This window comes from Beta vulgaris, chromosome 1 (genome assembly GCF_026745355.1).
Source record: "Beta vulgaris subsp. vulgaris cultivar EL10 chromosome 1, EL10.2, whole genome shotgun sequence".
In the NCBI taxonomy this organism is placed as follows: domain Eukaryota; kingdom Viridiplantae; phylum Streptophyta; class Magnoliopsida; order Caryophyllales; family Amaranthaceae; genus Beta; species Beta vulgaris.
Window position 1 is genome coordinate 39,686,088 of NC_079202.1, and position 12,279 is coordinate 39,698,366.

Here is a 12,279-nt window from a genome sequence, read left to right on the forward strand (position 1 = left end):
GAAAGGCACTCCAAGAAGTCTACGAAAATACTACTACAATTACAAACAAAGTCTTAACTATAAAACCAATCGTAGAAGAATGATGCTCATCAAGTGCAACTACATTGGTTATTTTACACCCATGGTTCAAAAACAAAGAGAGGAAGTGCAAGAAAGAAAAGTCATTTTGAGAAGACTACAAAAATAAATTCCAAGAACCAAACAGAAATTGATACAATAATTACTCCAAATGCTAGGTTGTTTTAAGTTATTTTTTCAGGTTGTCTTTTGTATTTGACATTTTAGATTTGTAAAAAAGTTGTTTCATCTTTTATATTAGAAACCAAAATAATGCTTAATTAATCTTAACTAATTATAGAAAAACACTAACTAATGTATTGAATATGTCAACTAAAAAACAATGGAGTCTACATAAAGATTTTTTTTTTTTTGCTAAGTAAGAAAGATTGATTAATAATTAAACCAAAGTTTACAACCAAAACCAAGCCTAAGGAAGAGAACCAACTAGGTTGGACCCCTGCCAAAGGATGGAAAACTGCCAAGGCAGCTAAAACATTACAATACTACAGTTTCATCAACCATTCATAATCAGCTCTAGAAATCTTCTTAGGCAAAACAACTAAAATTCTGCTTTTAACTATGTGCTTCAGCTGCTTCATATCTGCTCTAGCACTTCTTACACAGTGTTTCCAATATGCTGAATTCCTATTCTGCCAGATGAAGTAGATCATAGTAATTAATCCAGCAAAGACCACTTGTTTCCGGAATTTAGACCTGTAACTATGCTGTATCTTAGCAATTAGGTGTTGTAAATCATCAGTCTGAATTATGATATTAAGCCAGTCCTTCAACTCCTGTAGGCATCTTGCACTGTAATGGCATTTAAAAAATAAATGCTGATGTGATTAACAACATTCACCACATATTAGGCACAAATCTGTCAAGCTAACACCATATAATGCCGGCTTCTCTGTAGTCTGCAGCTTTGCTTGGACAGCCAACCATGCAATAAATCTGTGCTTTGGGATACGGAGTCTATCCCATACAACCCTATCCCAGTTGACATTAATCTGATCCCCATTACGTGCTTCATACACCTTCTTGACAGAATAGTAACTCATGTTGCATGAATCTTCCTATGAGTAAATGTTCTTCAGTTGTTCTTTAACTAAACAAATGCTTCTCCAATACCAGCTTGCACTTGATTTGGGAACATAGCTCCACCAGTCAGCATCCTTAAGATATACTGACGTTATCCATCTCAACCACACACTGTCATGCTTATTAGAGGCAGCCCACACATATTTCCCCAGAAAAGCCACATTCCATGTCAAAACATTTCTAAAACTCAGGCCCCCTGCTGTTTTAGGTTTGCATAAATCTCCCCAAGCAACTGCACCAGGCTTATTACAGAAATAGTTACCACTCCACAGAAATGCTCTACATACCTTGCATATATCCTGCAGTACTTTCTTAGGAATAAGAAAGACTTGTGCCCAATACATATGAAGACTAAGCAAGACAAAATTTATCAACTAAACTCTTGCTGTGTAAAAGAGGTTCCTTGAACTCCACACTCTAATTCTAGTTGTCATCTTCTCAATAAGCTTTTCACACTAAGCATCAGTTATTTTCTTTGCACAAATAGGCACACCAAGATATGTGAAGGGGTGATTCTGTTGAGTAAATCCAGAAGCTTCTGAAATTCTTTGTAAATCATGGCTTGACATGCCACAATTATACATTGCAGATTTACCCACATTGGCCTTCAAACCAGAAGTCTCTGAAAATAACTTAAAAGCTCTTAGCATCAAATATGCAGACACAAAGTCACCATTACAGCACATGATCAAGTCATCAACAAAGCACAAATGTGTAAGCTTCATCTCCTTACACCTAGGGTGAAACTGGAATTGTTCTAGTTCAGTCAATTTTGTCAATATTCTTGACAAATATTGCATACAGAGTACAAATAGCAGAGGTGAAATGGGATCACCTTGCATTAAACCTCTGGAAGATTAAAAAAAAACCCTCTCATAGTGCCATTGAGCATTATAGAAAACATTGGTGTAGATATGCATTCCATTATCATTCTCTTAAATGTTGTAGGGAAACCCAGTGCAGTTAACATTTCCTCCAAAAAATCCCAACTAATAGTATCATAGGCCTTTTGAAGATCAATTTTATATTAAGAAACTAGGCTTGACCTTCTTCCGACCATAATGCTTAACTAGATCCTGTAACACCATAATATTGTTTATAATGTACCTTCCATGAACAAATCCACTCTGATTCTCCATTATCAAATCAGGAAGAATCTATCTAAGTCTCCCACATAGCACCTTTGTGATACATTTATATATAGTATTACAATAGGAGATAGGTCTAAATTCACTCACATTGTGAGGACATTTAGTTTTAGGGACAAGAGTGATGATAGTGTAGTTTAACTCTTTTAGGATTCTTCCCTCCTGCAGTGCATCCAGTACAGCTGCAACTACTTCATCTCCTACTAATTGCCATGTATCTGCATAGAAGTAAGTTCCAAATCCATCTACTCCTGGTGCCTTACAGCCAGGGATAGAAAGGAGAGCCTTCTTAACTTCATCAGTAGTATATGGAGCATTCAATATGTTCCTGTGGGCTTCTGTAATTACTTGGCCTTCCTGAACAAGCTGGACATTAACTGATCTCCTGGCAGAGGAATCTCTAGTGAGCAATTTCTCATAATACTATAAGAATGCAGAAGAGACACCAGAAGGTGTATCATGCCAAACTCTTTTAGTATCATAGATACTATGTACCTGGTTCTGCAATCTCCTTGCCTTGATACTCTGGTGAAAATTTTTAGTATTCTCATCTCCATTTTTCACATCAGCTAGCTCTAGGTTCCTTGGATTCTGGTGCAATTGTTTTTGAGCATCAATCATCTTTTCATATGCTTTAAGTTCACCAGCTTGAACCTCAGAGAAACCTTCTCTATTCAGAATTTTTAAAGCAGCTTTCACATGCTTCAATTTTTTCAGTACTTGAAACATTTTAGTCCCATATACCTCAGTATGCCATGCAGTTCTCATAACTTTTGCAAATTGAGGAGCCAATCTCCACATTCTATAATACTTGAAGGGGTATCTGCCTTCTCTAACTTCAGGATAAACAGCCAGAACTGCAGGGGAGTGATCAAATTCCCCTTCACATTGAAATGAGACTTCAGCAGTATCAAACACATCCTGCCAGGACTACTTTGCCATAATTCTATCCAATTTGGAGAATACTCTTGAAGCCCCTTGATGTTTATTGTTCCAGGTGTAGAAGTTCCCTGTACTCTGAATATCATTCATCCCACAAACAGCCATACAGACCTGCATATCCCTCATTTCAGATTCTCTAACATGGGAACCAATTCTTTCTGTGGTGTTCATCACACAGTTAAAGTCTCCACTAACTCCTCTCTTCTAGCTCTTTCATTAAAAGCATATATGAAAGTGCAATGAAATTGTGGCTTACCAGAAATAGGTTGTATCAGGCAATGTATTAATTGATTAGACACCTTCAGAATAGAGACCTGAAAGCTTCCAGCCTTCCAAGCCAAGATAATTCTACCTCGCTCCATCATGATAACTAGCATTTGCAGTAAAACACCATCTGCTAAACACCCTTTGATAAAGGCTACCAAGGTTGACAGCCTTTACTTTTGTCTCTAAGAGGCTAACAATACCTACAGAAAGTTTGTGAATATAGTTTTTCACATCTAACTGTTTCTTAGTATTGTTAATACCTCTTACATTCCAGCACAATAACTTATCCATTACCAACAGGAGGATCTCCCCCTCCTAAATTTACCATGGCAGTGGTACCTAGATCTTCTTCCACTTCCTTTTCTTTACCTGATCAAAGCAACTCAAGAGCATGAAAGTTTTTCTGAGTGGGGGTCTTCCTCACATTGGATGTTCTGACCCTTATTGGTTTCAAGGCTTTTTGAAATCCATCAGGGTCATCTACAGATATGACAGGCTGCTGCTCAACTTCTATCTTCTCAGATGGTGGCACTGGATTCACCATAGGTTTTGGCTTAGGAACCCAAACATGCTTCTTCTTCTGCTTCCTACAGTCTTCTTCCAAATGTCCAATGCCCTGACATTGTTTACAAATATTAGGTCTTTACTCAAAGAGAATTGGAACCTCAGTCAATACACCATTTTCATTCCAGAATTGGACCCTCTCTGGGAGGGATTGCCTTAACTTCACTTCAATTAAGACTCATGCATATTGCAATTTGTCTCGATTGCGAGTGGCATCATCTCTTTTGATTGGATCACCTACTTGTGAAGCAATCTTATGTAGTGATATCTCTCCCCAATACTTAATGTGCAACCTGAATTGAACCCAGATAAGAATAGTCTTCAACTCATCCTTCTCAAAATCAATATCTGGAGTCCAAGGTTTCACAATCACCGGTTTCTTATCAAAAAAGTAGTAGCCCTCCAATACCTTATCCCTAGATTCCATGGCTTGGAACCTCACCAAGAAGATACCCTTCTTAATCATGGCCACTTTATCCACCTTGTAATTCCTCCAAATTCTCCTAAGAAAACCTTCAATCACCTGTACAGGAGGATTTGCCTCCACAACATAACATATAATTGAAGAACTCCAGTAATCTAATTCCTCCTGAATATCCTCAATCTCAATATGAACAGGTTCAAGTTCATTATTGCCCAACACTCCCTGTTTTTCACCATATTCATCATCATTAATATTAATATTCTCCAGATTATCATGATCATCATCAGCTAATTCCTCATTATCATGAACAGCTTCTAGATCCTCAATGTCATCGCATTTATCACAATCATCAAATTGCTGAAAAATGGGAGGAGGATTACCTGGAGTTGCCATTTGATTTCTCTTGCTCGAGGAGTTATGGATAGTTTATAACCATTCATTAAAGGTGTGCCTTATTTCAGATTGCTGCTTCAATGTATTAATGGAGGTCTTAGGAGTAAGAATCTCCCCAACACCCATTCTAAAATCCAGGGCTTCAATACCCATAATCTCATCCATCGATTTCGTACGCAATGCTTATGAATCAGAAGATGGACCTCTAGCTTTTACAGATACTTTTCCTTGAGATTTTTCACCATTTATTCTTGCCATGGCAATGATGCTAAAGCACCGAGAGAAAGCAGGTAAAATCGTCTCAATCAATGGATTTAACTGTTCCATTGAAGTTCTAGAGAGAAGTGGGAGTTTCTCTCACTAGAACAAGAATTGAGCTGTCTACATAAAGATTACCGGCTCTAAACTATTGTGCTAAAATATTTAACTAATTCGCCAAAAATATTAACTGATTCGCCAAAATATTATCGTGAGAATTTGTGAGATGCGCTCTGATTTCTAAAAAAAAAATCTCTTAGCTTAGGCTGGTCTCACGGTAAGACTAACGTGAGACCGTCTTTTTTAAGACTTTGTGCAACACCATTGGCTAGTTAAAAAAAATGTAACCTTACTCGAACAACATTATGTTACTTCCTTAGTAACATCACTTCAAAGAAAAAAGAGTCACTTACAAACACTAAAAATTCTCAGTTTCTCTCTCTAGATTTTCTCTCCAAAGCAGTTCTTTGTCGCTTCCAACTGATCACTAGGGATTACCTCTAGATCTTTGATCTAGGGTCTCTGGGAGTCATTTTGAAGACTTCTCTTCTCATGCATTCAAGCAGCATCCAAAACCCACCCCCCCGGATGGCCTGGGTAGTAACTTTGGCCCTCAAGATATGGAAGGCATTAAGGCGCTTGTTTCATCTGTCCCTATGCCACAAAAAATATCCTTTAAAGAGATTGTGTCCAGTTCTTCTCGATGGTTTCCAGAAACAAAGGCAATCTATCTCAATTCTATGGATTGGGAGGAATCAGATCAAGAACCACCTATCGGTGCTAATGTTGTTCTTTTTTCAAAGGACAAATTAACTCAACTTCGTCAACCATGGAGTTTAACACTCATGGGTAAATGTCTGGGTATCTCGGTCAGGTCATCCGTTATCACACAACGAGTAAGATCTATGAGAAAGCCTCGTGGTTCTTTGGAAGTAATTGATCTTGGTAAGGATGTATTCCTTTTTCGGTTCAGTCTCAAAAATGATCTTGAAAAGGCGTTGTTTGGGGGACCTTGGTATATCATCGATCATTACTTAATGCTTAACCAATGGCAACCAAACTTCAGGCCAAATCAAAATCCTTTTAATAAACTTGTCGTTTGGATTCATCTCCCTGAACTTCCAGTAGAATATTATGACAAAGAAGCTTTGTTCCTAATTGCAAGTAAATTGGGTAAACCAATTCGCGTGGACTATGCTACAAATCATCTTACCAGAGCTCGACATGCGAGGGTGTGCGTTGACATTGATCTATCAAAGCCAATCTTATCCAAGGTTTGGGTTGGTAATCACTAGCAAGCAATTCTATATGAAAACCTCCATTCCTTATGTTTTCACTATTGGTGAGTTGGGCACCAAAAAAGTCAATGCGTGGACTCTAAAGGAAAAGTTGTAGCCCAACATCCAAATCCATCTGATTCTGGCAGGATTGCAGGCCCACTTGGCAACCATTTGTTGCATGGAGGTGTAAGTGATCCAAGTGTCTCAGATCCAACTGACATGCACATGGCAAATGGAGGCACAAGTCAGAAGAAGCAAATTGACAATATCGCAACTGTGGGCCCATTAGAATCGGATAAATCTGCGGATTCTTTAGATGAATTTGGGCCCTGGACAACACTGACGCATAAAAAAAGACCCAATAACCTTCTCAACCATCCCAGATCACAAAAAACCAATAAAAATAAAATCCCTGAACAAAATTCTCTTCTCTCATCTCCCGAAAATCGAAGAAAACCATTTAACTCTTCATATTCCAATGGTAATATCACAAATAAAGTTTGGAAGGTTTTAGAGAAAAGTAGCACAGATACCTAGATGGATAGTAGCATTATCGAAGCTGATCGTGTAGATAACGAAAATACTTATGCTTATTCTTTGTCTATTTATCTTCCTCCTCAAACTTGTTCAACAGCTCCTCCTGATCCCCCTGTTAATCCTACACACTTGGCGCCTATATGCCTTTCGTCTCTTCCTGTGACCCATCTTATCCCACCCTCTTGCATGCCACTCTCTAAAGCTAATTCTCCTTGCTTAACTTCAATTATCTCTCTCCCTCTCAAAAAGATGAATTCATCCGAGAAAGAACCCCTCCACAGCCATGTAACAAACCCTCTACCAGTATCAACCAATCCCTCAACTCAATCCCTAATGACAATACCTTCGCTTTTGCCACCTTTGCCACCATTGCTTCAACCCCCAATGATAATATCCTCACCTCTGTCACCATTGATTCCTCATCCATCGATGAACCTATCTCGTGTACTATCTCACCGTCAACCCTTCTCCCCTTACCCTCTAATATCTCCACCCAAAATTGCGTCGACTCCCCAACCGCATCCTCCAAAACTTCTAAATCTATTCCCCTCCCAACCTCAACCCCTTCTGTGGGCCTCTCTCAATTCTCCTCCGACCATTTTAAAAATGGAAACGACGATAGAATCCTTGAAGAAATTCTCTCCAATGAACCCTTCTTTCCTATCTCTGGCCGAAAACCCAACTCCTCACATGCAATCTCAGGGAAGCATTCAAACCCCACCCTTAAACATTCCCACCTTTCCCTTGCTATTAAAAAGCCACGGACTAGATTTAGAATCGAACAAATTCAACATTGTCATGTTCCAAATTCAAAAAGAAGTAGGGGGAATTCAACTCGAAACCTGTCACTCAATGTTTGTGAAGGAGAAAATGGAAATAAATGCGATGATAAGCCCAATCAGCTTGATGGACACATGGAGCCTAGGCATGTCCCAAATTTGGAAGGATTGGGAACCATACATGCAATAGATGACAAGGAAAGGGAAGGGTCTAATGTCTGATTGTCCCAATATTCAAAAAAATCTCCCGAATTTAAAAATGAAAATTATAGTCTGGAATGTTAGAGGTGCCTCCAACAATGCCTTTGTCCCTCGTGCTTGGGATGTTGTTCGACTGAATAAACCCTCTATTTTCATTATTTTTGAGGCCAAAGCAGATGAGTGTCGTGCTAAGCAAGTCACTAGATTACTAGGCTTTGATGATTTCAAAGCCATCCCGCCTCATGGCTTGAAGGGTGGAATATGGGTAATGTGGAAGAAATCCATTGAACTTGTCAGTTGGAGTGAGGTATCTCCCTACTACTTTCATTCCTTGTTCAAGTTCAGTCCTAAGCACCCGGAAGTGCTCTTGACAGGCATGCATGCGCCATGTACTGCTAAAGAAAGGCACGAAATATGGAAAAACATGGAGCAAAATCTGCCTCCTGACCAAACTCCTTGGATGGTGGTGGGTGACCTAAATGAGGTCAGGAATCAAAATGAAAAATCTGGTGGTAGGGCCTTCAGGAGCTCTCAATGTAAAGCTCTCTTGCCTTGTAGACTTAGGGTTTGATGGAAACCCCTTTACTTGGACGAATGCTAGAGAAGGTGTTGCTTTGATTCGAGAACGTCGATATAGACAGAGCACTTGCAAATCATACCTGGATTTCTGAATTTTCGGGAACTCAGGTTAGTCATCTTCCGCGATCTTATTCGGATCATTGTCCTATTAGCATTAACCTTAATTTACATGGTTCTCCAAATAGAAAATTTCTTTTCCGATGTAAAGAGGCTTGGTTGGGTCACCCGGATTTTAAAGAGTTCTTTGTTAACAATTGGTTTAATCCAAGAGTGGGAATCCTAGAAGGTAGGGAAAATTTTTTAAGGAGCATCCATTCTTGGGATAATCATATTTTTGGAAACCTAAATATGCAGAAAAAAAGAATTTATGCTCGATTTAATGGCATCCAAATCTCTCTTACTTTTCGTGATTCCGGTTTTTTAATAAATCTCGAAAAATTTCTTCTTCTGGACCTCAATAATATTCATCTTATTGAGCGTAGAATCTGGGCTCAAAAAGCGGGATATTATTGGCGGCGCCATGGTGATTATAATACTCGGTATTTTCATGTTTTGGCAAAAATTAAAAAGTCAAAAGGGAAAATTCATGCTCTTCAGAATGTTGTGGGTGATTGGATTCATGATGATTCGGTCCTTCAAGGAATGGTTCGCACCTTTTTCATCAATATTTTCACTTCAAATCATACTTCCTGTAATTCTCTACCCTCCTTCCCCCCCCCCCCAGTCTCCTTGTCTTCCATAGAGTCCCAGGATCTGCTTAACCCTGTCTCTATTAAAGAACTGGGTTCAATTGTCAAATCCATGGCCCCTCTTAAATGCCCTAGCCCAGATGGCATTCAGCCCATTCTTTATCAACAATTGCTTCCTTTGTGAACAGTTGCTTTAAAAATGAGTCAATTCCGGATATCATTAACAAGTCCTATCTTTGCCTAATTCCTAAAAAAGATGTGCCATGTACAGTTCATGATTTTAGGCCCATTGGACTTTGTAACACAATCTTGAAAATTATTACTAAAACCATCACCACTAGATTGAAACCTCTTATGGTTAAGTTAGTTAACCCTCTCCAATCAAGCTTCATAATGGATCGAACTATTGACGAAAATATCATTATCATAAAAGAGGTAGCTCACATGTTTAACAAAGCTAGGAGGAACGAAAATGTAATAGCTTTAAAAATTGATCTTACAAAAGCTTTTGATAGCCTAGAATGGTCTTTCATTAGGGAAACTCTAATTGGCTTCAATTTTCCTATGAAATTGGTGAAAGTTATCATGAGTGTTATTTCTTCCCCAACCATTTTAGCCATATGGAATGGTGAAATTATTACCATGGATTTTCTCCCCTCAAGAGGTATTTGTCAAGGGGATCATTTATCCCCTTATATTTTTGTTTTATGCATGGAGCGGTTATCTATTATTGCGCAGAAAATTGGCTTGAAACTTTGGAAACCTCTCATGATTACAAAGGATATAGACCTCTCTCATCTCTTTTATGCTGATGATGTCTTTCTTTTTGGGAAGGCTTCATGGGCTAACATAGAGCTTATCCTAGATGTGCTTAATCAATTTAGTCAGATGTCTGGTCTCTTTCTCAACAAGTCAAAATCAACAATTATTGTTCCAAAAAAGATGGATCATAATGTTAGACAATCTGTTGCGTCCCTTTCAGGCTTGCGGGTTACTTCGGATTTTGGGAAATATTTGGGCATCCATATAACACCCAATAAGCTTAAGAAAGCATATTATTTCAATTTATTAGACAAAACAAAAGATAGGATAAGGGGGTGGCAGGCAAAACTTCTTAATATGGCGAGTAGATGCACTTTAATTAAATCTGTCCTTAACACTTACCCTCTGCACGTCATGCAAACCAATATTATTCCTAAGGGGGTCCTAGAATATCTTGAAAGAAATGTTAAACGATTTTTATGGAATAAGGTAGGGCAAAGGCATTACATTGCCCGCACTTCTTGGGATCAAGTATGCAAACCTATCTTGGAGGGAGGCTTAGGGATCAGAAATCTTCACCATTGGAATTTGTGTTTTATGGCTAAACTAGGTTGGAAATTTTTAACGCAGCCTTCAAAATTGTGGGTCAAAATCCTAAAAAATAAATATTGTAAAGGGACGAACTTAATGGATGCTATTCCAAACTCTTCGAATTCTTCCATATGGCGCGACCTGCTCAAGGGAAGAGATTTACTCAAAAAAGGTATGATTTTAAACGTAGGGAATGGGGAGGATATTTCTCTTTGGTATCATCACTGGGTGGGAATGGAACCTCTTTATAAAAACCATTTCATTACTGTTCCGGAAGCAATTGCTCACTGGAGGGTTTCCCATATTATTCATGATGGAAAATGGCATCTTAATCATATAGCTTCTATTCTCCCTCATGATGTTATTGCCATGATCCTTTCAATCCCCTTACCCAAATTCGCTCTGGTTAATGATGGTTTAAGTTGGACCTATACTAATGATGGTGCTTTCACCATTAAATCTGCTTATAGAATTAAAAATCAAGAGCTTGGAAATTTACATTCTCAGCCTATCTCCTGGGCAAAATTATGGAAGATCGATGCTCCCTTTAAATATAAAATGTTGCTCTGGAATGTTGTGCATGAGATTCTCCCAACAGCTACCATTTTACAGAAAAGGATAAAAAAATTTGATCCTCAATGTCAATGATGTTACATGTATAATGAGTCTCATATTCACCTTTTTCGAAACTGTTTTCATGCAAGCATACTTTGGAAAAGAATCTTAGAAACTAGTCATATTGCTAAATTAGTGAATGTCCATATCTTTTTTAATGCGAACTGGGAGGACTGGATTCAGCTTAACATATCCCAATCTTTGAAATGGCTGGAGCTCTTTGTAATAGCTTTATGGCACATTTGGAAAAATAGAAACAAAAGGGTGTTTGAAGGTGCCATGGCAAGATCGTCAACTCAATTTAATCATTTTCTTTCAGACTACAATTATAATAATGATGCTTTTCAGAATCAAGCAAAGAACACCATCAAGCCTCATTAAGCTATTGTTTGGAAGCCGCCGGTACATGGCTATCTAAAGTTAAATAATGATGGTTCATGGAAGGCAAATGATAAAGCAAGTGGAGGTGGTGTAATTAGGAGAACAAATGGATCTTGGTTTATGGATTTCTCCATCAAGTTTGTTACGGCCAATCCGGCGGCTGCGGAGCTAATCACTATCAGGGAAGGTTTGTCGATTGCTAAAGATCATAACATCTCAAGACTGGAGGTCGAAACGGATGCTCAGGCCCTCAAAATCATGTTAGATAGAGCTGAACAATACCCTCATCATCAGCTCAGTGCAGTCATCTGTGACATAGTCAAACTTATCAAGACAAATTGGGTGGTTATCTTCCTTCATGCCGCGATGCAAACATAGTGGCACATAAACTGGCAAAACTAGGAATGGAGATGGAAGGAGACAAGATCACTCATACAGCCCCACCGCAATGTGTTGTGCAAGACTATATGCAGGAATTAGTAAACCCTATTGTCTAGACTGGTTTATTGCAGGACCATGGGAATTAACCTCTCTTTTGTATAATGTGTTGTCTGAATCTGGAGAACTTCGAACTATGGTTGTAATCAGTTAATCTAATCTAATTCCTATTTTGTGTTAAAATAATAGTAACATCACTTCATCGTAAGTTAAAAAAAAATGGATCTAAGGAGATAAGTTAAAACTAGAAATTGTTTACATATAGATTTA

General features: G+C 38.4%; 1 protein-coding gene across 1 annotated transcript; it reads right to left on the reverse strand.

Moving 5' to 3' along the window:
- Positions 1-563: 563 nt before the first annotated feature.
- Positions 564-1,121, reverse strand: LOC104896514 (uncharacterized). The gene is made up of 2 exons (XM_048635318.1): positions 951-1,121; positions 564-854 (listed from the first exon to the last, which is right to left on the reverse strand). Exons 1-2 carry the CDS (start codon positions 1,119-1,121, stop codon positions 564-566), a joined length of 462 nt encoding a protein of 153 aa, XP_048491275.1.
- Between the last annotated feature and the right edge of the window lie 11,158 nt (positions 1,122-12,279).